We start from the raw sequence: 22,012 nt of genomic DNA, 5'->3' as shown, positions 1-22,012 counted from the left end.
TCCATGCAGAGAGCCGGGCGCGGGGGGCCGCCCAGTGCAGTCTGAGCCGCTCGGCAGAGGGAGCCGGGGAGGCGGGGACGGGGCGCCCTGGGCACGTGCGCGCTGGCTGTCCTGGTGCTGGGACGCGTTAGTCCCACCACTCGCTGGAGGTGGGGGGGTCCCTGAGTACTGACGGGCAGCAGCGCGGCTGGTGGGTCTAGGGGGTGAGGCGCGTTAGTCCAACCACTAGCTGGGGACTCCAGGACAGGCTGACACGGGATTCACCAGGAGCTGCTGGGCTGTGGGCTGGGGTGGGCGTGGAGGAGGGGCCGCCCTGCAGGTAGTAGGCGAGGCAGAACGCAGCCCTGGTCCCCGAGGGTCAATGAAGAGAATGGGGCCTTGTCTTCCTACACTCCCAGCCTGCTGCACGTTGGCTTTGTGTGTCCTGGGACAGCGTGGGCGACAGCAATGGATGCTTCCTCGATCTGCACTTGTTCCCCTGGGCTTCATGGCACTGAGGGCGGGGTAGGAAAGGCATTGTTCTGGGCACAGGGAGAGCTCACTCCTCCAAGGCAGGTACTGGGAGTGCGCGACTTGGCTGTGACCTCTCACAGGTCAGAACCCAGGATTTACAAGCAGCTTCCCAAGCTTTCAATGAGCATGGTCACCGTGGGGTGCCAGTGGTGAAGACCTGCCCCTACCCTGCGTTCAGCAGGGGCACCATGTAGCTATGCAGAGAATGAGCAAAAGGGGGTCCCCAGCCATACTGAACTGGAGGGGAGGGCTCCAGGAGACGCTGAAGATTTGAAACACGCAGAGAAGGCTGGACGAAGGGGAAAATTTCTCTCTGCAGGAAAGGAGTCCGCAGGGTGGGTGTCAGTACACACACATGCACACACAGACGTGCATAGACGTGCATACAGCTACACACAGAGACATACCTGCCTACTCAGACACACACATGCACAAGGAGACATGCACAGATGCATACACAACCACATACAAAACATACGCACCTACACCAACACGTGCACACAGAGACGTGCATAGATGCACACACAATCGCAAACAAGACATACACACCTACTGAGACACACATGTGCACACACACATGCACCTGCACGCATAGGGAAGGCGCTCAGTGAATATTCTCTGGTTGAAGGTGGGATTGACCAGTCTGCATACATACGTCCCAGATCAGGAAGGGGACCTTGGGAAGTGGCACTAGGATATAACAAGAGAACCATATGGAAAGAGGTGGCACCAGCTGCTCCGCGTCCCACATGAGCGCTCCTTCCTGAAGGTGTGAGGTTTCAGTCTGCCTGGTGAGCAAAGCCAGGCAGGTGCAGAGAAGGAGAAGGGGATGAGTCCTCACTCCCCAGGAGCGAGAGGACACTTCCACCTGGGCCTTGAAATCCAGGAGCCAGAGCTGGGGTCAAATGCTAGAGTCAATCCTGGCTAGGAGACTCTGAGCCCTGAAGACCCTGATCGCCCTGGGGGCTTGCTGTTAGCTGCAGTCAAATAGCAACAGGTGTGTGTTGGGGGGGTGTCTTGGATTGAATTTTCTAAAACCTCATTGTGATCAAATCTGAACTGACACATAGGCCACCTGAGCGCCCTGGGGATTGGATAGTAACCCTCAAGAGCATGTGGGCGTGAGTAATGTGGAAGCTACGTAATGACCCCACGATCTGATAATCCAGTCAGTCATGAGAAGATTGCAGCATCCTTAATCCCCTCACAGGCCTTGGCCAAGGTACGGGGAATTCCCTGGGGTGTGATGTAGGATGCCTCTCACATCACAAGAGATAAAAGGAGAAGAGAGTAGGGGAACCCACTGCCTAAATGGTGGCAGTGTGCATGTCTGCTGGTTAAAACCATCCACTTGTGGTCTGTCAGAGCAGATTTAAAAAGATGGTATAGACAAACACATACATCTTGCCAAAGTGCTAAAGAGTAATGATGTCAATCTAGGGACTAAGGTGTGCCTGATCCACACCAGGATCTTTGCAATTGTTTACTATTCATCAGAGAGCTGGACAGTGACTAAGGATAACAGAAGAAGAATTGATACCTTCGAGTTGTGGTGCTGGAGAAGAGGCTTGAACATACCATGGACCACCAAGAAAACAAACAGGTCTATATTTCTCCCTGGAGGCAAGGATTTTGAAGCTGCATCTCACATACTTTGTGCACTTGGCCAGGAGAGACCAGTCCTTGGAGAAGAACATCATGGTTGGAAGGGTGGAGGGACAGCGCAGGAGCGGAAGACGTGGATGAGATGGATGGACACAGTACCTGGGGTACTGGGGTTAGGGGTGTCAGAGACAGGGAGCCTGGCTCAGGGCAGGATTCAGAGCTGTTGTGCACAGGATCGCTATGAGTTACAGATGACTTATAACAACAACATCTACGTGTGTGCGCTCTCTCTCTCGTGCAATTTACAGCCTCTGAAAGCACTGGAGGGTCAGCCATGAATTAGCGCAGACTTTAATAACAACAAATAACGTGTATGAGATGTGTCTGTGTGTGTGTGTGGAGAGAGAGAGAGAGGGAGAGAGGGAGAGAGGGAGAGAGAGAGAGAGAGAGAGAGCACACGTGCGCTCTGTAGCCTGGTGGCAAGAAGCTGTGCTGCAATCCTGAAGACATACAGTTTGAGACCACCAGCTGCTCCGTGGGAGACGGATGGGCAATCTCCTCCCATGAGATTAACTCTGAAAACCCACAGAGGGTCAGCGATGGGTCAGTTCTGACTCGATGGTAAACAACAACACATGTATACACACACATATGAAATAAGTTTTTTAAATGCTGTCTCAGTTCATGCTGATTTGTTTTGACCCCATTTAGATAATCATGTTAAATCCCTTAGAGACTGAGAGTCTTGGTTTCGAAGAAACCCTCAGACTCACCTCCTCAAGTCCCTTCCGACCCTCCGCTCAGAGCCCAAGGCAGCAAATCCTAGTGGGAGGAGATGGTCCTTCATTCTCCCAAGAACCATTGGTGGATTCGAACCACCAGAGATGAGTGGTCTTCTGACTAGCATCACTACTCGCAGTGGAGCAGGCCACCAGGGGTCCTTATGAGAGAGAAGAGCCACAATTACAAAATCAAAGAAGTAAGTGTGAGCCCATTCTTAAATTTCAGGAATATTATGGGAATATTAGCATAAACTTCTCAGCTGTTTAATCTCAAAACCAAAGTCCTCCCTTGGATAGATTTCACGAGCAATAACAAGTCATAGCAAGAACACCCTGTAGGCCAGCTTGGGCTCCCTGTTTCTCCCTAAAAAGAGCTAGGTCTCCTTAGAGAAGTGGCCACACCAGGTCTGAAGCAGGAAGTCTACAAGGTGATTCTAGAAAGTCCCATCACAGTATTCAAAACCCCAGAGTCTCGAAGGTCACCAGAACTGCTTAAAGGGGGTCATGGATTGAATTGTGTGTCCTCTGAACACAGGAATGTAATGTGGTGGCTATATGATGGCCCTGTGATCTGATAAACTAAAGTTATAAAAGTATTATGGGACATACAGCACCTCTTCTTCTGTCATTCAGGAGAAAACTTGGTGCCTTTGAGCTGTGGTATTGACGAGGGGCACTGAACATTCCATTGACTACCAAGTCTGGAGACTAAGGTGCGCCTGACCCAGCCCGTGATCTTCACAATTACTTTCTATGTGTCAAAGAGTTGGGCAATGACTAGGGATGATAGAGTTGATGCCTTTGAGCTGTGGTGCTGGAGAAGAGTATTGAATGTACCATGGTTGGCTAGGAGAACAAACAGGTTCATCCTAGAGAAGTTAAAACCAGCCTGCTCCTTCGAAGCAAGGATTCTGAGGCTTTGTCTGACATAGTTTGGGCATGTTGCAAAGAGGGAGTGATCCTTGGAGAGGGACGTCGTGCTTGAAAGGGTGGAGAGACAGAGAAAGAGAGGGCTACCATCAATGAGATGGATTGGTTCAGTGACTGGGGTGATGAGGTTAGGTGTGTCAGAGACAGTAAAGTTTGCACAGGGCAGAGCAGGTTTCAGGGCTGTTGTATATAGGGTCACTATGAGTCATAAGCAACTTGATGGCACATAACAAGCACCACCAAAGATCAAACAAGCATGTCTTGGAGAAGATGCTGCCTGGGTGCTCCTTGAAGGCTAAGATGGTGACACTTCACGTCACATCCTTAGGGCATGTTGCCGGGAAAGGCTATTTCTTGGAGAGGGACAGCATGCTTGGAAAGGTGGAGGAACAGTGAAGGAAAGGAAGCCCTTTAACCAGGTGGGTTGACACAGTGACCGCAGCAGCCGGCTTGAGTGTGCCCAAGACGGTGAGGACAGAACAGCACAGGACAGGTTCAGATCTGCTGTTCACAGGATCGACTTGATGACACCTAACAACAAAAACAACACGCTTAACCTCCTCACAACCCTAGTCCCACGGAAGAGAACCTGCTCTGGGTGTAGCCTATTTTCATCTCCTGGAAGAGAAAAGTAGAGAGAATAAGCAGGCTGGTCTGAGGAGGGGGGTGGCACGAGGGAGTCTGGGTACCACCAGGGCAGAAGGACCAGCCTTAGAGAACATCCTATGACCAGGGTATTTTCAACAGGGAACTCCTAGAGCAAGGAGACTGGGAAAGCCTGGCCCTGGAGCTGACTCCCTCCAGCCAGGACTTCAGGTTTCGCCTGAGGTTCTGGGATTCCCGTTCTTGTCAGCTCTATCCATAATTTATTATGGTCCACACAGCTGAATGCCTCTGTATAGTCAATGAAACCTAAGCAAGCCTCTTTCTGGTGTTCTCTGCGTTCAGCCAAGAACTGTCTGACGTCAGCAATGATGGCCCTCAGTCTGCGGCCTCTTCTGAATGCAGCTGGAACTTCTGGCAGTTCCCAGTCAATGCGCTGCTTTGGTCATTTTAAAAGAACCTCGAGCAGGATTTTCTTTGCATCTGCTACTAATGGTATTGTTTGATAATTCCCACACTGCTGGGTCAGCTTTTCTTAGAGCTTTTGTTCAAAAGTGCACACCAAACACTAAAGCCATTAAAGGTGAAGAAATTGAAGATTTCTACAAACTTCTGTGGTCTGAAACTGGTCGAACATGCATTCAAGATGCTTAGGAACAAGGCTTTAACCAACAACCGAAAAATTATAAATGAAGAAGGCTTGGTAATTAAAAATAAGGCCTTGGTAACAGATATGAGGCTAGACTTCACATGACAGGATGTTGTACAATGATTTATTCATTGCAAGCACTGCTTTTTAAAATGTAAGCAGTGACTATCCTCATGGGCCTCACCTGATGGACTGTGCAGGAGTCGCACTGACCATGTCGGTGGAAAGAGACAGTGGAGCAGTTCAGTGTCAGTAGTCAAAAGAAGGCCAGTGGCCAGTGGGACAGGCCATCCACCAGACACATGCAGGTTCAAATCGAGGCTGAAGAAGTTCTGTGATGGCAGCACCAGAGGTGAAGACAAAGGCACCAGGATGGATATGGAGTAACACATGCTGAGATCTCCCCATGCGCTCCTTTGTGGCCATGCAAAGCCCACACGCAGCACCTTGGCCAGCCTGGGGCTCAGGGCTCAGTGTTCTGAGGGCCACATTCACCTTGCCGTTCCTCTTTGAACTCGACCTCAGACCAAACAGACCTTATCAGGTGTAGATAGGAAGGAAGTGTTTGCTGATAAATGTGTGCGTGTCCGTGTCCGGGAATGGCTCTGACACGCTTGCCGGGCAGGGCAGGAGGGGTGGACATGAAAGGGGACCGCCCCAGGCTGTCACCTTTGACGCCAGTCACCACTCGGCATGCTTACACTCCAGCTAAAATAATCATGATTATGATACGAGCCAGCACCTGGGGGACCTGGGGGGAGATCCACAGGGCCCCAGGGCCTTAAGGGGCGGCCAGTGTGTGAGAAAGAGGGGAGGTGGCCTTTGGTGATGTCCACTTTTGGTCAGCCCACCAGGGCCTCCCTTGTAGGACATGGCCTGGCGTGGGGTGTGCCTTCCTCATCCCGCCTCTCCTGGGACCCCGCAGGCAACAATGACCCTTCTCAAGAGGTCTGGGGTGTGACAAAGGCTGGGTGAGGAGGGAACACACAGAACCCCAGGGCAGGGCACAGGAGTGCAGTGGACAGTGTGGGTACACTGGCGCTCCCCAAGTCCTGCCAAGACCAGGACCTCAGGGCCAGTCAAGGGGGACATTGGGGCTGGGAGAGGTGGGCCCCCTGTGGTATGCAGCAGCTTATTCTCAGGGGCTGGGCACTGGGTATGGAGGACACCCAGAGAGGTGACCCTGAATCCCAATGAGCTTGAAAAAGCTGAGGGGTGAGGATGGCACCAGAGCCAGAGAAGCCGACGGGAGAAAGGGCAGCAAGTGTCCAGGTGGGAGGAGGGACAAGGGGGTGGACAGACCTTGGGGAGCTGAGGGAGTGGGACAGGCTTGGGAGTGCCAAGGGAGTGGAATAGCCTGGGAGACTGGGTGCTGGGAGGGTGGGACAGGCTGGGGGGCTGGGTGCTGGAAGGGTGGGACAGTGCTCAGGACAGTAGCACCAATAACCATCGTGGGACAGGGCGGCTTTGAGGGCTCTGGGCCAGCACCAGCATTGAGTTGGAGCTGACAGTGATGCCAGGAGGACCTTTGCCTGGGGATGGAGTCAAATTTTGGGGCAAAGGTTCATGGTCTCCCCAGGCCTGAGCCCTCAGAGTGCACCTGGCAGGTAGGGGAGGTCTTCCCAGTGCAGTGTAGGGGTGCTCCCCTGTAACACAGTGAGGACACTTCTCAGAGTGTGGGTACACCATCATGCAGGTGCAATGCTCCCTTATACACGTAGTGCTCCATATAATGTAGGGGTGGTGCTCCCCCATAGTGCCGGTGCAGTGCTCCCTTATAAATACAGTGATCCCCACGATGTAGGGGTGGTGATCCCTGTAACATAGAGGGGCTGCTCCCCCATTATGCGGAAGTGATGCTCCTCACAGCATAGGGTGCTGATCCCCCATATTGCAAGGGTAAGCTCCCTGTGGTGTAGACATGATGCTCGCCCACCGTGTAGGGTTTGGGCTTGAACTTGGTGGAGAAATGATGCTCCACCATGCTGTGGCAGAGGGGCACCTCCTCAGAACGTAGGGGTGCTGCTTCCTTGGGGTAGAGGCAAGCCCCTGAAATGCAGGGCAGTTCCTCCCCCACGGGGTCTACTTGGGTCTGGTGTGAGGTCATCTGACTGTCCTCCCCCCTCACCTGGCTGGTCTCATGAAGTCCCTAGATATCTCAGGCCAGGCTTATCTGATGAAAAGCCTTGTGGACCTTTCTCTGAGGCTCAATTCCAAGTCACCAAATGTAACAAAAGAGTCACAAGGTCCCAGGGCTGCTGGCACTTGCTTTTGTGTCAGGTGGATCCAGTCTCCTTGAAAGGGTTTGTGACTGTGTTGTCGTCATGCCAGGACCACTACCCTTCAAGTCACCCTCTCATTGCCTCGTTGGGCCCTAGAGTTTGCCCTCACCCTGTCGGGGAGCATGTTGGGCACAAGCCTGTCCTCAACATGCCAGGGCAGCCAGAACTGGTTAGTCACTCATGGGAAAGTAGTAAAGCAGGCAAGGACCTGGAGCCAGGAGTGCAAGAAGTCATGTGTGCAGGAAGTCAAGTGTGCAAGGAGGCAGGTGTGCAGGGAGCTGGGTGTGCAGACAGCCAGGTGTTCAGGAAGCTGAGATGCAGGGAGACATGTGTCCAGGGAGGTGGATGTGCATGGAGACAGGTGTTCAGGAAGCTGGGTGTGTAGGGAGATAGGTGTGTAAGGAGGTGGGTTTGCAGGGAGGTGGGTGTGCAGGTGTGTAGGTAGGTATGTAAGGAGGCAAGTGTGCAGGTGTGCAGAGAAGCAGGTATGTAAGGATGCAGGTATATAGGGAGACGGGTGTGCAGGGAGGCAAGTGTACAGGGAGACAGGTATGTAAGGAGGCAGGTGTGCTGGTGTGCAGGGAGGCAGGTATGTAAGGATACAGGTATGGAAGGAGACGGGTGTGCAGGGAGGCAGGTGTCCAGGTAGCCCTCCCTAGCAGTTGTCACTTCACTCCTATTACACAGACCGTGGTGAGACTTTTGGTCCAAAGGTCATGCTGTGGCGGATCTGACATCCTTTTTGGCACAAGTATGCCACAGATCCAGCTGCTGGTAACTTGAGACTTCTGTAGCATTTGGTTTGTGGGGACATGCTGGTCAGGCAGGTAAGAGGTGAACACCTCTTGACCTCTAGACACTAAGCTAACCCCGGCATTGGTGCTCCTCCCAAGGGTGCCCTACTGTGCCCAGTGAATGCTTCCCTGGGCAGCTGGCCTCTGATAAGATGCCTGCTCTGGACAGCTGATAAGACAGCAGGATTTGAAACAATTAATTTTTTTTTTCAATGGAGTGGGGAAAGGTAAGGAGGAGAATGTGCAACAATGAATGAATGAAAATCCAACATTTCTGTAAATGTTCCTTAAAATCACAATAAATAAAGAAAAGAGACAGCGGGCCTGGTGCTCTGCAGAGGGGTGTGGGAGACCTGGTTTAGTGGCCAGGCGCTGACCACCTTGTTGGCCAGCTGATGATGCCTGCTGGGTATGACTGACTGGGTCCATCCTCTGTAGCCCGGCACTGTGGTCCACCAGAGGCAGGACCAGCGACTGGTCTGAGCAAAGATGGACTTAGAAGTGCTGTTTGGAGGGGTAGGCGGTGGGGAGAGGAGAGTGAATGCAGAACAGAAGAGGCTGGAGGAGGCAGTGATGACTCACCTCTGCTATTTGCTGAGAGCCTATTGAATTCCCAGCCTCCTCGGCCACAGTGGCAGCCCCAGGAGGGGAAGGTGTGGCCTCCTGCCCTGGTCCCTGAGAAGCAGGAACTCAGAGAGCAGCCCTGAGTGCCCTCCCCACCCCCGCCCCTGCTCCCCCTCACGGAAGAAGCCTCTGTGCTAGTGGGTGGGCCTCCTAGGGTGGAGGCTGACTCATGCGGCTCTGTGCCTGCAGGCACAGACGAGAATTATTGAATGATGAGGGTTAACTAAAGAGAGGATGGAGGATGGACAGAAAGACAGGTGGGTGGATAAACAAGAGAATTCAGAGAGAGGGAGAGAAATGGTGGATGGATGGATGGATGGATGGATGGATGGATGGATGGATGGATGATGGAGGATGGAGGATGGATGGATGGATGGATGGATGGATGGAGGATGGAGGATGGATGGATGGATGGATGGATGGATGGATGGATGGATGGATGATGGATGGATGGATGATGGGGGATGGATGGATGGATGGCTGGATGATGGATGGATGGGTGGATGGGTAGATGGATGGATATTGTTGCAACTGTTGTTGTTAGGTGCCATTGAGTCAACCACAATTCATTACAACCCTGTGAATAACAGATCTGAGCCTTGCCCTTGTAGACATTCTCATGGTCCCAGTATGCTCAAGCAAGCCTATTGTTAAAGTTGCTGTGTTAATCCACCTTGTTGAGGGTCTTCCTATCTTTCACTAACTCTCCACCTTTTCTAGTCTGATGTCTTTTTTAAAAATTAATTTTAATGAAAGTTTACAGAGACTTAGGGTTTCTAGTCATTCATTGTTGCACTTTTCTCCCTGCCGACGCCCTTCCCCCAATTCACTCTTCTCTTTGAAAAGAAAAATAAAAACTCTTTCATTGTTATGCACTCCCTCCCCCCAAGACCACTCCACTGTGCAGCCTTCATTCTGGACTCCTGTAATGATACTAATACCCAATAATACCTGTAATGATAATAATACCCTTTTAAACTGTTCTCTCCCTCATCTGTTGCAATGCAGTATACATCATTCCTCCCATCTTTCTCAGTCTCGCCCCCCAACCCAATGTCAGTCCTGTTTTACAACAGTGGCCTTATGCAATATTTGTGGTTTTGTGACGGAGACATTTCACTCAGCATAATGTCCTCCAGGATCACCCATTTTGCATAATATTTCATGAGTTCCTTGTTTCTCAATACAGCATAGTATTCCATTGTGTAAGTATACCAGAGCTTCTCTATCCATTCGTTTGTTGATGGAACTTGGGTTGTTTCCAGCTCTTTGCTATTGTGAACAAAGCTGCAATAAACAAGGGTGTGCATTCTGATGTCTTTTTCTGAGGATGGGCGCCTCCCACCCATAGGCCCAAAGTATGTGGGATGAAGTTTCACTATTCTTGCATCTAAACCACAGCATCCTTGTACTTCCTCCAAGACATGATTTTTCTTTTGGCCGTCCATGGGGTATTCAGCACTCTTCTCCAACACTACGGCTCAAAGACATCAATTCTTCTGTCACCCTGAGTCATGTTCAACCTTCGGAGTAATGCAAAGCAATTCAAAATACCAGACTTGAGGCAGGCACACTTTAGTCTTTAAAATGACATTCCTGTTCTTTAGTACTCTGGAAAGGTCCTTGACAATAGATTTCCCTAAAGCAACATGTCTTTTGATTCCTTAGCTGCTGCTACTATGAGTTTTTATTATGGAGCCAAGTAAAATTAAATAGCTGACAGCTTCAATCCTTCTCATGATGGTGCCTAATCAATTCAGAGGTGAGAAATTTTGTTTTCTTGATGTTGAGATTTAGCCCATACTGAAGGTTGTGGCTTTGATCTGTAGCAAGTGCTTCAAGTCCACCTCACTTTCAGTAAGCAGGGTTGTGTCATCTGCATAATGCAGGTTGTTGGTGAGTCTTCCTCCAGTCCTGATGCCACATTCTCCTTCATATATGCCAGCTGCTTGAATTACTCGCTCAGCATACTGATTAAATTGTTCTGTGCCGTTGAATTAGAATGGATTCTTAGTTGACTCTCCAGTGGGTTTTCAGAGATATTTCTGTAGTCTGAAATATGGCTTGAAGCTCAACATCAGGAAAATAAAGATTGTCACCACTGGGCCAATTGGCAGCACCATGATAGACAGTGAAGAGATTGAGATTGTTCACAGCTTCAGCTTGCCAGATTCTACAAACAACACTCTTGGCACCAGTAGTCAAGAAATCAAAAGATAAATTGCATTTGGGAAGGCTGCTTCCAGGGGCCTCTCTAGAGTACTAAAGAGCAACGATGTCAGTCTGGAAACTAAGGTGTGCCTGATCCAGGCCATAGTCTTCACAATTATTTGCTGTGTGTCAGAGAGCTGGACAGCAAATAAGAGTGACAGAAAAAGAATTGATGCCTTTGAGGTGTGGTGCTGGAGAAGATTATTGAACATACCATGGACTGCCAAGCAAATGAACAGATATGTCTTGGAGAAGCTTCCCCTTCGAGGCAAAGATTTTGAGGCTCCATCTGACATACTTTGGGCATGTGGCCAGGAGGGACCAATCCTTGGAGAGGACTGGTCATGCTTGGAAGGGTGGAGGGACAGTGCATGAGAAGAAGACCCCAGATGAGATGGATTGACACAGCAATGGGGGTAATGAGGGTAAGTGAGTCAGAGACAGCGAGATTAGCTCAGGATAGAGCAGGGTTCAGAGCGGTTGCGTTTAGAGTTTCTATGAGTTGCAGTCGACTCGATGGCACAGAACAAGTCACACAGGAGGACGTTGGCTTTTTTGCTCCCATGGAGTCGCTGGTGGATTTGAACTATATGCCTCTGGGTTGGCAGTTCAACTCCTTACCTGTAGGCTACCCAGACTGCATACAGATTGAGAAGGTATGGAGAAAGGATAAAACCCTGATGCATACTTTTCTTAATTTAAAATGATACAGTATTCTCTTGCTCTGTTTGCACAACAGCCTCTTGGTTTAGATAGAAGTTTCTCATGAGCATAATTAAGTGTTCTCAAATTCCCCTTCTTCTCACTGTTAGCCATAATTTGTTATAACCCACACAGTCGAGTGCCTTTGTACTGTCAATAAAACACAAATAGACAACCTTCTGGTATTGTCTGTTTTCAGCCAAGATCCATCTGACAGCAGCAATGATATCCCCAGTTCCAGGGCCTTTTCTGAATAAAATTTTAATTTCTGGCTGTCCCCTGTCGATGTACTGTTCCTTTCATTTTAAAATAACCTTCAGAAAGATTTTATTTGCATCATTTACCCCATTTATAGGATATGAAATGTTAATGATATTGTTTGATATTATCATTTGTATGATACAAAATGTTAATAATACTGTAATATTGTTAATAATTTCTGCATTTTGTTGGATCATATATTTTTTTGAATGGGACCAAATATGGATCACTTCTCATCAGTTGGCCATATAGCTGTCTTTCAAATTTCTTTGCAGAGACTAGTGAGCCCATCCAGGACTGCATTTGTTTCCTGAAACACATCAATTGGTATTCCAATGGTTAATGAGTGAATAGATGAATATATGGATGGGTAGATGAGGGACAGATAGTGATGAGTGAGTGTGGTTGGGTAAGAGATGGATAGGTGGATGATGGGTGGATTGCGATACGTAAGTGGTAGATGGATAAATAAATAGATGGATGGATGGATGGTGGATGATGTGTAGATGGATGGATGATGGATGGATGGATGGATGGATGGATGGATGGATGGATGGATGAATAGAGGGATGATGGATGGATGGATGGATGGATGGATGGATGGATGATGGGTTGACACTGTAGATGTCAACGGACGGACAGACAGATAGAGGGATGATGGATGGGTGGATGGATGGATGATTGGATGAATAGAGGGATGATGGATGGATGGATGGATGGATGGATGGATGGATGGATGGATGGACGATGGTAGACAGTGTAGATGGATAGATGATGGGTTGACATTGTAGATGTCAACAGACGGACGGACAGATAGAGGGATGATGATGGATGGATAGATGGATGGATGGATGGATGGATGGATGATTGGTGGGTGGTGATGAGTGCATGGTAGATGGGTGTAAATCAATAGATGGGCAGACAGCTTTCACCTTTCTTTTGGTTAGTGCACAACGATCACCTTCGTGATAGATATTCCTTCACCAGTCCATTTACAAATCAAGTTCTCACCTGCTGTTCTCTCTGCTTTATTTTTCTCCTCATTCAATTCTTTATTTTACTGGGTTTTTACAGCAACAATTGTGAGGATGGTACAAGACCAAGCAGTGTTTGTGTTTTGCCGTATTGCTCACGGGGTGGCTGTGAATCAGAACTGACTGGACAGCCTCTGACACTCACTTCTTTGTTTGTTGGCCATCATCCTGACCCCTAGGACAGTGCCTGGCACATAAAAGTTGTTCAGTAAATACCTGTCAGATGAATAACCACCTGCATGGTCAGGTGGGTGGATAAGGAGGGGGCAGGCAGTTGGGGGTGGGCTAAAAGAATGGAGGGCTCACAGATACTGTTGTTAAAGGAACCAAGGGGGAGCAAGAATGGGTTCTCAGCTCCTCCAGGCCCAAGAGGAAGGGACAGAACAGATGCTGGCTGAGGGCTTCCTGGCCGTAGTCTTCACACACACCCACACACATACAGACGGGTACATCTGCTTGGCCTCATGAACATTTGCTCTCAGTATCACCCCCAGGAGCAGTTGCAGGAAGGGGCCTGGGGAACCCACCTTCCCAGAGTTCCAGAGCGACACAGCCAGCAGGGAAGGGCTTGAGTCCTGAGCCACTGAGGACATGGTTCTGTCCCCTGGGTATCAGAGTGGCCACTGGCAGCCCCCTCATCCTCTGCTATTTCAGGCCTCCCAGGACTCACAGGAGAGATGGGGGTGTTGCTCTGGAGACCCCTCACACAGAGAGGTCAGCTGCCCTGCTGGACAAGATGCCATGAGAGGTCTCACTGTGGTGACCCATTTCCTCTGCCCTTTCCAGCCCCCACACCCCAGACTAGGTTCATATGCAAGGATCCACTAGCTGCACACACAGACATGGACTGATGAAGGGCCCTGTGGTCATTTAGAAGAGTGGGATGTCCACAGCGACCCACAGAGCTTCAGAACCAAGGGTGCTGCTCTAAGCAGAGGGGCTGCAGGACCCCTGGAGTGGCTTCAGTCTTGTGGGCGACGTCAGGTAGAGAAAAATAGACAGCAAGGACATACTCCCACCACCTGGAGCGAGGTTTGGGATGGAAGCCTGAGCCACAGGTTGGTCTGTCCCGTTGAGACCATCCTGCATTGAGGTGAGGCTGGTCCCTGTGGCTCTTGGCCACCACTGCCCAGACTTCAGGGTCAGTTCAGAGATATGGATGGTAACTGTCCTCAGAGCTGGTCCTGCCCCCTTCAGCATGGCTCCTCTATCCAACAAGGAGCACCTCCCTGCCAGGAAAGGATCAGAGAAGGGCACGTGTGGGCAGTGGCCCCACTTCTCAGTCCCTCCCCAGCAGCACTGCACTGTCCATGCTGCCCTTCCTACCTGAACCTGGACATCAGGCTCCTCAGGGAGCTGGGGGGAGCAGTGTTGCCCCTGAGGGGTCTACTACACACATAGAATCACCAAGGTCAGCGCAGCCCTCTCTAGCCACCCTCCTCTCCTTCAAGGTAAAAGTGACACAATGAATCAGAGGATTGAAGGAAGTGACTCTCCAAGGGACAGAGGCTGGAGCAGAGTGGTGGTGGAGAAGGGCTGGGGCCCCCACTGGATCCTCGACGTCCCAGCTTCTCCCCTAAAGGAAGGCCACGTGAAAGCCTCTCATGGGGCAGCTGCCCTGTGCCAACACAGCAAAGAGGATACAGATGCCACAGTGAAGCCAGAGACTTGGAAGCCAGTCAGAGGCTTGGAGGCCAGTCAGAGCCACCCCGTCAGCAGCCTGAACATCTCTGTCCCCCTTGACGGTGAGGGGGAGCAGGCCAGCGCCTGCAGCAGTCTGCCACACCCACCCAGGAAGCCTTGTCCCCACACCTCCTCTCAGCACAGCCCCACACCCTCGTCCTTGGTCCATGGACTGGCAGGGGCTCGGCCTGGACACGCCCAACACTCACCCGCAAACTGCCACCCATTTCCTCTCTCTCTTGTCCAGCCGCCCACTTCCTGTGCCCTCACTCATCTGTCCATCCTCAAATCCTCACTAATTCACTCTCAGCCACCCACCCACTGCGCTCTCACTCATTCATCCAGTCAGTCAGGTGCCCTCACTCATTCAGTCACCCACTCACTGCGCCCTCTGCATTCCCTGGGGTACTCACTCACTCACCCGCTATCATTCACTCAGTCACCCTCACTCAGCCAATCACATGCCCTCACTCATTCATTCATTCACACATCCGCACTCATTCATTCAGTCCATGCCCTCACTCACTCGTTCACCCACTCACTGGGCCCTCGCTCGCGCAGTCACCCCCTCATGTGCCCTCACGCGCTCACTGGCGCACTCCCTCACTCATCCACTATCATTCATTCACTCACTAACTTTCATCCCTCTCTCATTCATTCTTCATTCATTCACTCATTTACTCATGAACCGTCATCTGCTCACTCCTTCTTTCAACCCCGTTTCTCATTCACTAACTCATTCACTCACTCCTTCATTTGCTCATTCAGCAGCTTCAGACCACCTGCTCTGTGTCCCCTGTGCACCAGGTCCTGGGTGGTGGACACCAGTGAATCCACCATTCATTATGGACTCAATAGTCCCGACGGGCAGCAGACAGACAAGCGAAGGAGGAAGCCAAGGGGACCTTGCAGGTAATGCAGCCCCATAAATATGACTGGACCTGGAGCTGAGGGGTGAGGACGGGGCAGCAAACGTGGGCGCTGGCCCAGTGGTGCTGGCTGAGGCTGCGGCGCGGGGAGGGGACATCATGCTCAGGATTCCTGGTCCCATCGATGGCAGCCTGGGGGGCTGGAAGCTGGGAGGGACCTGGCCTGGTCCTGGACTTGTGCCAGGTGAGAAGGAATGTCTGGGAGGGCTGCTGGTCGCCTGTGTGCCCCTGTGGAGGGAGAGGGGGCACCACCTTACCCAGCAGAGTGCTGGGTCCACAGGCTGGGGACTCTCGGGGGCCCTCACTCTCCACACGCTGATACAGTGACTCCACAGTGGGCCAGGCCAGGCATGGTGGACACTGAGAACCCAGCACATGACTCGTCTTGGACCCCCTGAGGCCCCTCTTGATCCCTCAGACCCTCTCTCCTGCCCTGGGCAGGGCGTGGCTTCCTGCCTTCTCAGAACCCGCCCTGTAAGGGCTCGAGCTCTTGGTGAAGGGCCCCTGCTCTGACACCCTGGGTGTCCACACACCGTCCAGTCTCCCTGCTCCACTGATGCTGGCCGGCTGCGATCCTGCGGCGCCCTCTGGTGACCGCGCCACTGCACTGCCGAGAGCCCGGGGTCCAGCCCAGTCCCCCAACCCTGCACCGGGATCTCCTTGGACAAAAGGTTACAGAAGCATTTTCGGGCTCCACGCTCTTCGTGCGCTACCTGTGGCACCCCCACACCCTCCCAGAAGCCAGGTCATTAGAACCCCAAGGTTACATGCAGAGAAACTGAGGCCCAGCGGGCTCAGAAGTGTGGAGTGCTTTAGCCCAGGACTAGGAGCCACAGAGCACCGGTGACCCCTGCCCTTGAGAAGGAGGGGGCAGGGCCCACACACGCTCACAGCCCCACCGCCCCCCAGGGAGACGTGCTTCAGGGACCCCCGACTTTGGTCCACCCCTCCCAAGACATGGGGCTCCTGCTTCTGTCCTCTGTCCTCAATGGATGGTGGGGTCCCTGGGGCTCTCTGCCTCTTCCCCTCCCCCCAGACACTGGGAGGACAGCCCGGGGCTGCCACCTGCTGGACAGAGACAGGCTCAGCGGGCAGCAGCGTCCTCACCTGTCAGGGAGACACCCACCGGACTTGGCCCTCCTGCAGGCCACGCCCAGGCTCCTCTACAAGGGAGGGCTGCTGACCACCACGGGGGTCGCGTCTGGGTGCCCCATCAGAAGGCGTGTGCCCCAGGACCAGCTGCTGTAGAGGACAAGCTGACTCCTGGGGAAGGCTGAACCCCCAACTGGGCCCAAGTTTCTTGGGACCCAGCTCCCCTAAGCAGCAGGACTGCCCAGGTGCCCAGGTGTTGGGTGTGGTGGGGGAGGGCAGGGCAGGTTCGAAAGTACGTCCTGCCTGAGGGCAGAAGCTCCTCCCGGCGCCCGGCGGGCAGCTGCATGCCAGTGCAGTGAAGGACAGGTAGGTACGCCCAGCTTGGGGCAGGTGGGTAGGCTGAGGGCAGGAGGGGTGGTAGGTCCAGGTATTGGGGGTCTCTGGCCACCTCTATGGCAAGGAGGGAGTCCTACCTTCCTGGAGCTGCACTGGGAAAGGGGGTCTCCCATGTTAGGACCTTGGGGACAGGCTGCCCTCTGCCACAGGTCCAGGGGCAGGGCACAATGTGGGCATGGACGGGAGGCCCTGTGGGCTTGGCACCAAGACCTGAGGGCAGCCCCTTCCCAAGCTCAGGGACCCTCTGGATGACAGTTGTCGGGGCCTCGGGCTGAGGGGTTGTGTCCTGAGTAGGATCCAGTAGCTGGACTGGGCTGCCCACCCCTGAGGGCCCCTCTGCAAGGACCTGGGTCCCCAGCAGCAGTGGTGAAAGACCACCAGAAACTCCTGGGTGCACATTCCCACAGGGAGACTGGGGGCCGGGCCTGGACCCCTCTCATGGCTGCGTAGGCATCAGTGGCCAAGTGGCCACCTGATGTGGGCCGAGGCTGAGCAGGGCCAGGTCTGGGGTGTGGGGTCTGCTTTAGACACCTCTGCCCTCCTCAACTTCAGACCCCAGGACCCTCACCTACCCCACAAGATAGGAAGGGCTGGCAAAGTGGGGTCAAGATCGAGGGGGATTTGGGGACCTAGAGCTGCCTTTGGGAAGTCAGATGGGAGACCCCAACAGTGACCAAGGCCTGAGGCCCACAGTGAGGACACTGCCTCCCCATCAGCCCCAGTCTCAGGTCCGTACACCTTGGACAAGGGGGGCATCTCCAGCCACCCATGCCATGTCCCCCCCCCCCAAAGCAGCCCTCTAGACTAGTCGCCTCCTCAGCCCTTATTAAAACCCAACAGGCAAATTTCTGCCAACTCAGAGGCCATATTCAAATGTGGCTCCTGGGTCCCCCCTCCCCGTTCCCACACTGGGAGGCGGAAGGGTGGTGGAATTTGCATGCCCTCCCTGGGGGGCTTGGGACATGGAGAGGGGCTCTGCAGAGGGGGCCTCCAGGCAGGCCAGGCTGGGCCCTCACCCAGCTCCACACCCTGGACACCACAACTGCCGCCCTGCCCGCTGCCCACCCTCCTGTGTGCACAGGTGGGCCCAGGCTGAGGAACAAAGGACTGCATTAGAAAGGGGGGTTGGGCCAGCTCAGAGCCCCCTCCATGGCGAACAGAACACTCCCCAGGACACCTGGGGCAGAGGGCAGGGCAGGGCTTTGGGGTGGGGACATGTCTGCTGCCTTGGGCTGGATGGGTTCAGGGCCTGGGACACTGACCTGGAGGAGGGCCAGGGACCCAGGGAACTCTGAGAACCCCAAGTCCTGGGTAAGATGGTCCTGCTGCCCAGGCTGTGCTGTGGCCACATCGAGCCTCAAGTGTCCTGGGGAGAATGAAGCTGCAGCGCTGAGTGGTCAGAGGCCAGGCAGGCACGGTGGTCCCGGGATGGGGCGGCTGGGAGGCACTGCGGTGTGTGGATTAGGAGGCAGGGGGCCTTCATGGGACTGGCTTCTGGCCTTTGTGGGGGTAGAGGCTGCAGTAGGGAAGCCCTGAGGTCCTGGCCTCTTGCGAGCTGATCTGCGTGGGGGAAGGGGGGGTGCGGGTGCACACACCCTCACCTTTCACCTGGACCACCCACTGCCCACACCCACCACAGTGGCCCAGCCCTCTCCAAAGGCCAGCAGGGTGTGGACTAGGGTGGGCCTGAAGGTCGGAGGGTGGCATGTCCAGCACAGAGTCTTTGGGGTCTCTAGGACACTCCTGTGAGGGCCGTGGGAGGAGACGGCAAGGCGGAGTGGTCAGCCTGTGGTGGTGCCCATGGCGGGGTGAGTGACTGAAAGTGTCCCGTGTGTGTGTGTGTGTGTGAGAGAGAGAGACGTGTGCCTGTGGTGGTGCCCATGGCGGGGTGAGTGACTGAAAGTGTCCCATACAGCCCTTTACCCCTCGATTTGCTGTGGGGAGGGGGAAGGAGGGTGAGACGGTGCCCAGATGGGGCTGACAGCTGGGCTCCCCACCTCACTCGGGCAGGATGATGCCACCACAAGGGGGCTGCAGAACACCAGCAGGGCTGCCCTTGTTGGCTGGGCCCTGCCTGCCCTCAGGATTTGCTCTGTTCTGCAGAGAGGCCCCCATGCAGGACACGCAGGGCCCCCGGGCCAGCAGCCCCAGGGATCCCAGACACGAGTGGAGACAGAGCCTGTGTCGGGGCGAGCTGGACTTTGGAGGGTATGGGAAGAAACGTGGGAAGGTAAGAGCCACCTCTGGGGGGGGGGGCACATGCCCCTTCATGCCCAGGGGAGACAGGCCCTGTGACCTCATGTCCCAGTGACTGCACCACTCCATGTCCCGGTGACATGGCCTTGTGTCCCAGTGACCCCATGCTCTGTGACCTCACCACTCCACGCCCCAGATCATGGAACCGTATGTCCCAGTGGCTTCACCCTCCAGTGGTGCCATGCCTTGGTGACCCCATCACTCCCAGGTGACCCCGTCACACTCTGGTGACCCCCAGCAAACCCAAAGCTTGGCGACCCCACCTCACCCTGGTGACCCTGCTATGCCCTGGAAATGGTGTCACCACACCCTAGTAACCCCACCCCCTGGTGACCCCACCCTCCAGTGACCCCATGTCTTGGCAATCCTACTCATTTCCCTATGTCTGCCTTCCAGTGCCCATCCCTGTACCCAGCCCCCTGGTACCCACAGCCTCCAGTGGCCATGTTCCTGACCACACTGCCCTCTAGGTCCCATGCCCATCTCCTCAATGCCCACCTCCCCACACTGCCCTCCAGGACTGTCCTGGTGTCCACAGTCCTCAGTGTCTGTGTCCCCTGCCCATCTCCCCACACTGCCCTGTGCCCATCGCCCTGGTACCCACAGCACTCTACACCACGCCTATTTGCCCCAAAGCTGCCTAGCTCCTGTCCCCACAGTTTGTGAAGGTGCCCAGTGAGGCGGACCCCGCTGCCCTCTACAACCTCATGCTGGCTGAGTGGCACCTGCCGGCCCCCAACCTGGTGGTGTCCCTAGTAGGCGAGGAGCGGCCGTTCACCATGAAACCCTGGCTCAGGGATGTTCTGCGGAAGGGGCTGGTGAAGGCAGCACAGAGCACAGGTGAGGTTGGGCCAGCGGGGCCGAGCGTCCCTCGTCTGTCTCCCTCCAGCCACCCTGAGTGGCTACTTGGGCACGTGTGGGTGTGAGGGGTGGGGGGACATGGCTGCATGGTGGGCAGCTGAACGCATCTGTGTGTGTGAGTGTGTTGAATGAGAGGTGCGTGCATATGTGTGTACAAACGCATGGGAGTGTGAGTGGGTGAGTGTGAGCGTGTGTGTGCTTGTGTGGTGGAGGGTTGTGTAGGTACGAGGGTGCGTGTGAGGTTATGCATGTGGGGGTGGTGGATGTGCGCATGTGTGGGTGTGGTGTGAGTGGATGTGTGTGTGGTGTGTAGATGTGGGCGGGTGTGGATGTGTGTATGGATATGCACGTGTGTGGGTGTAGATGTGTGTACGGGTGTGGGGGTGTGTGTAGCTGTATGTGGGGGCGTTGGTGGATGTGTGTGGGTGTGGGTGTATGTGGGTGTGGGTATGTCCGTGGTAGTGGGTGTGTAGGGGTTTGTAGGGCTGAGTGTGTGTGTGTGTGTGTGTGAGTGTGTGTGGATATGGGGGTGTGTGGATATGGGGGTGTGTGTAGATGGATGTGGGAATGGGTGGCTGTGGAGTGTGTGTGTGTGGTGTGGGTGGGGTGCATCTGTGCGTGTGTGTGTGTGTGTGTGTGTGAGAGAGAGAGACGTGTGCGTTGGTGTATGGGTAGGGGGTGAGTGTGTAGGTGGATGTGGGGTGTAAGTAGCCAGGACTGAGTCTATACGTGCGGGCGCTGGTGGGTGTGTCTGTGCCTGGGTAGGTGTGAACCTGGGTGTGTGGGTGTGCAGAGGTCCTGCGGTGCAGCATAGAGCAGGCTTGAGGGTTCCCACAGACGCTGACCACCCCAGGCCTGCTCCTCTCCTGGTAGGCCCACCAGGGCAGGGAGATGCCCCCACCACAGAGGAAACAAGCGAGAGGCTGTCCTCCCACCCCCTCAGGGTCAGCCTCCAATGACTGGGCAGATGCCCAGTGGCTCTGGGTGCAGAGTGCCAGTGTGGGGGCTCCTCTGACAGACAGGTCTCCACAAAGCTCTACCTCTCGGGGGGAGGACACTGCTTCCAGCCCAGCTCGGGAACTGGACGGCCAGGACCAGCTCTGTCTTGGGGCAGGTCCTGCAGGGGCCACTGGGCCAAGTGGACATCCCACAAAGCACCCTCAGCCAGGGTCTTCTTCTCACCAGTCTCAGTTCCACCCCCAAAACCCCCTCACTTGCTGCTGGGTGGGCCAGGTGGGCAAGGCTGACCCCTGCAGAGGGTGGGCTGCTGGGGAGAGGCCTCACGCCCACCAACTGTCCCCCAGGGGCCTGGCTCCTCACCAGCGCACTTCGAGTGGGCCTCGCCCGGCACATGGCGCAGGCTGTGCGAGACCACTCGCTGGCCAGTACGTCCGCCAAAGTCCGCGTGGTGGCCATCGGCATGGCCCCACTGGGCCGGGTCCTGCACCGCCAGCTTCTGGAGGACTTTAAGGTGAGTGTTCCAGGGCCCCTGTGGGGTCTCCCATGGCCTCCTGGGGAGTCTCAAAGAGGACCATACCCAACCACCTCTGAGTGGCTCCTCTTTCAAACTTCCGGTTTCTGAGTGTAGACTGAGGGCTGGGTGAGTGCAGTGGGCAGATGGACAGATAGACATGGACGGACAGACGGATGAGTCCTCTCCCTGGGGGGCTACTCAGAGGCAGAGGATGAGAAGAGTGACTGAGTCTCATGCTCTGAAGGTGGGAAGCTGTGGGGCAGGAGCTAGGGAGGAGAGGGGGAGGGGAAGAGAAAGAGAGAGGAGGGGAGGAGTGAGGAGGAGGAGGGAG

At 54.3% G+C, this 22,012-nt stretch overlaps 2 protein-coding genes across 2 annotated transcripts in view; one reads left to right on the top strand and one right to left on the bottom strand.

Annotated features, from left to right (window-relative positions):
- KCNQ1 (potassium voltage-gated channel, KQT-like subfamily, member 1) overlaps positions 1–13,583 on the bottom strand; it is a 313,853-nt gene extending 300,270 nt beyond the window's left edge. Inside the window, exons 1-5 of the mRNA XM_006893373.1 lie at positions 13,431–13,583; positions 8,741–8,833; positions 6,950–7,111; positions 681–826; positions 8–196 (exon numbers count right to left, since the gene is read on the bottom strand). Of these exons, the coding sequence (XP_006893435.1) occupies positions 8–196; positions 681–826; positions 6,950–7,111; positions 8,741–8,833; positions 13,431–13,583 (743 nt within the window). The remainder of the gene's footprint in view (positions 1–7; positions 197–680; positions 827–6,949; positions 7,112–8,740; positions 8,834–13,430) is intronic.
- A 5,387-nt stretch (positions 13,584–18,970) lies between these two features.
- TRPM5 (transient receptor potential cation channel, subfamily M, member 5) overlaps positions 18,971–22,012 on the top strand; it is a 23,094-nt gene continuing 20,052 nt past the window's right edge. Inside the window, exons 1-4 of the mRNA XM_006893372.1 lie at positions 18,971–18,978; positions 19,194–19,320; positions 20,006–20,186; positions 21,512–21,678. Of these exons, the coding sequence (XP_006893434.1) occupies positions 18,971–18,978; positions 19,194–19,320; positions 20,006–20,186; positions 21,512–21,678 (483 nt within the window). The remainder of the gene's footprint in view (positions 18,979–19,193; positions 19,321–20,005; positions 20,187–21,511; positions 21,679–22,012) is intronic.

Source organism: Elephantulus edwardii, unplaced genomic scaffold (assembly GCF_000299155.1).
Source record: "Elephantulus edwardii isolate Elephantulus edwardi_28Jun2011 unplaced genomic scaffold, EleEdw1.0 scaffold00126, whole genome shotgun sequence".
Classification (NCBI taxonomy): Eukaryota; Metazoa; Chordata; class Mammalia; order Macroscelidea; family Macroscelididae; genus Elephantulus; species Elephantulus edwardii.
Note: the sequence above shows the minus strand (reverse complement) of the source record. Positions and strands in the feature narration are given on the sequence as shown.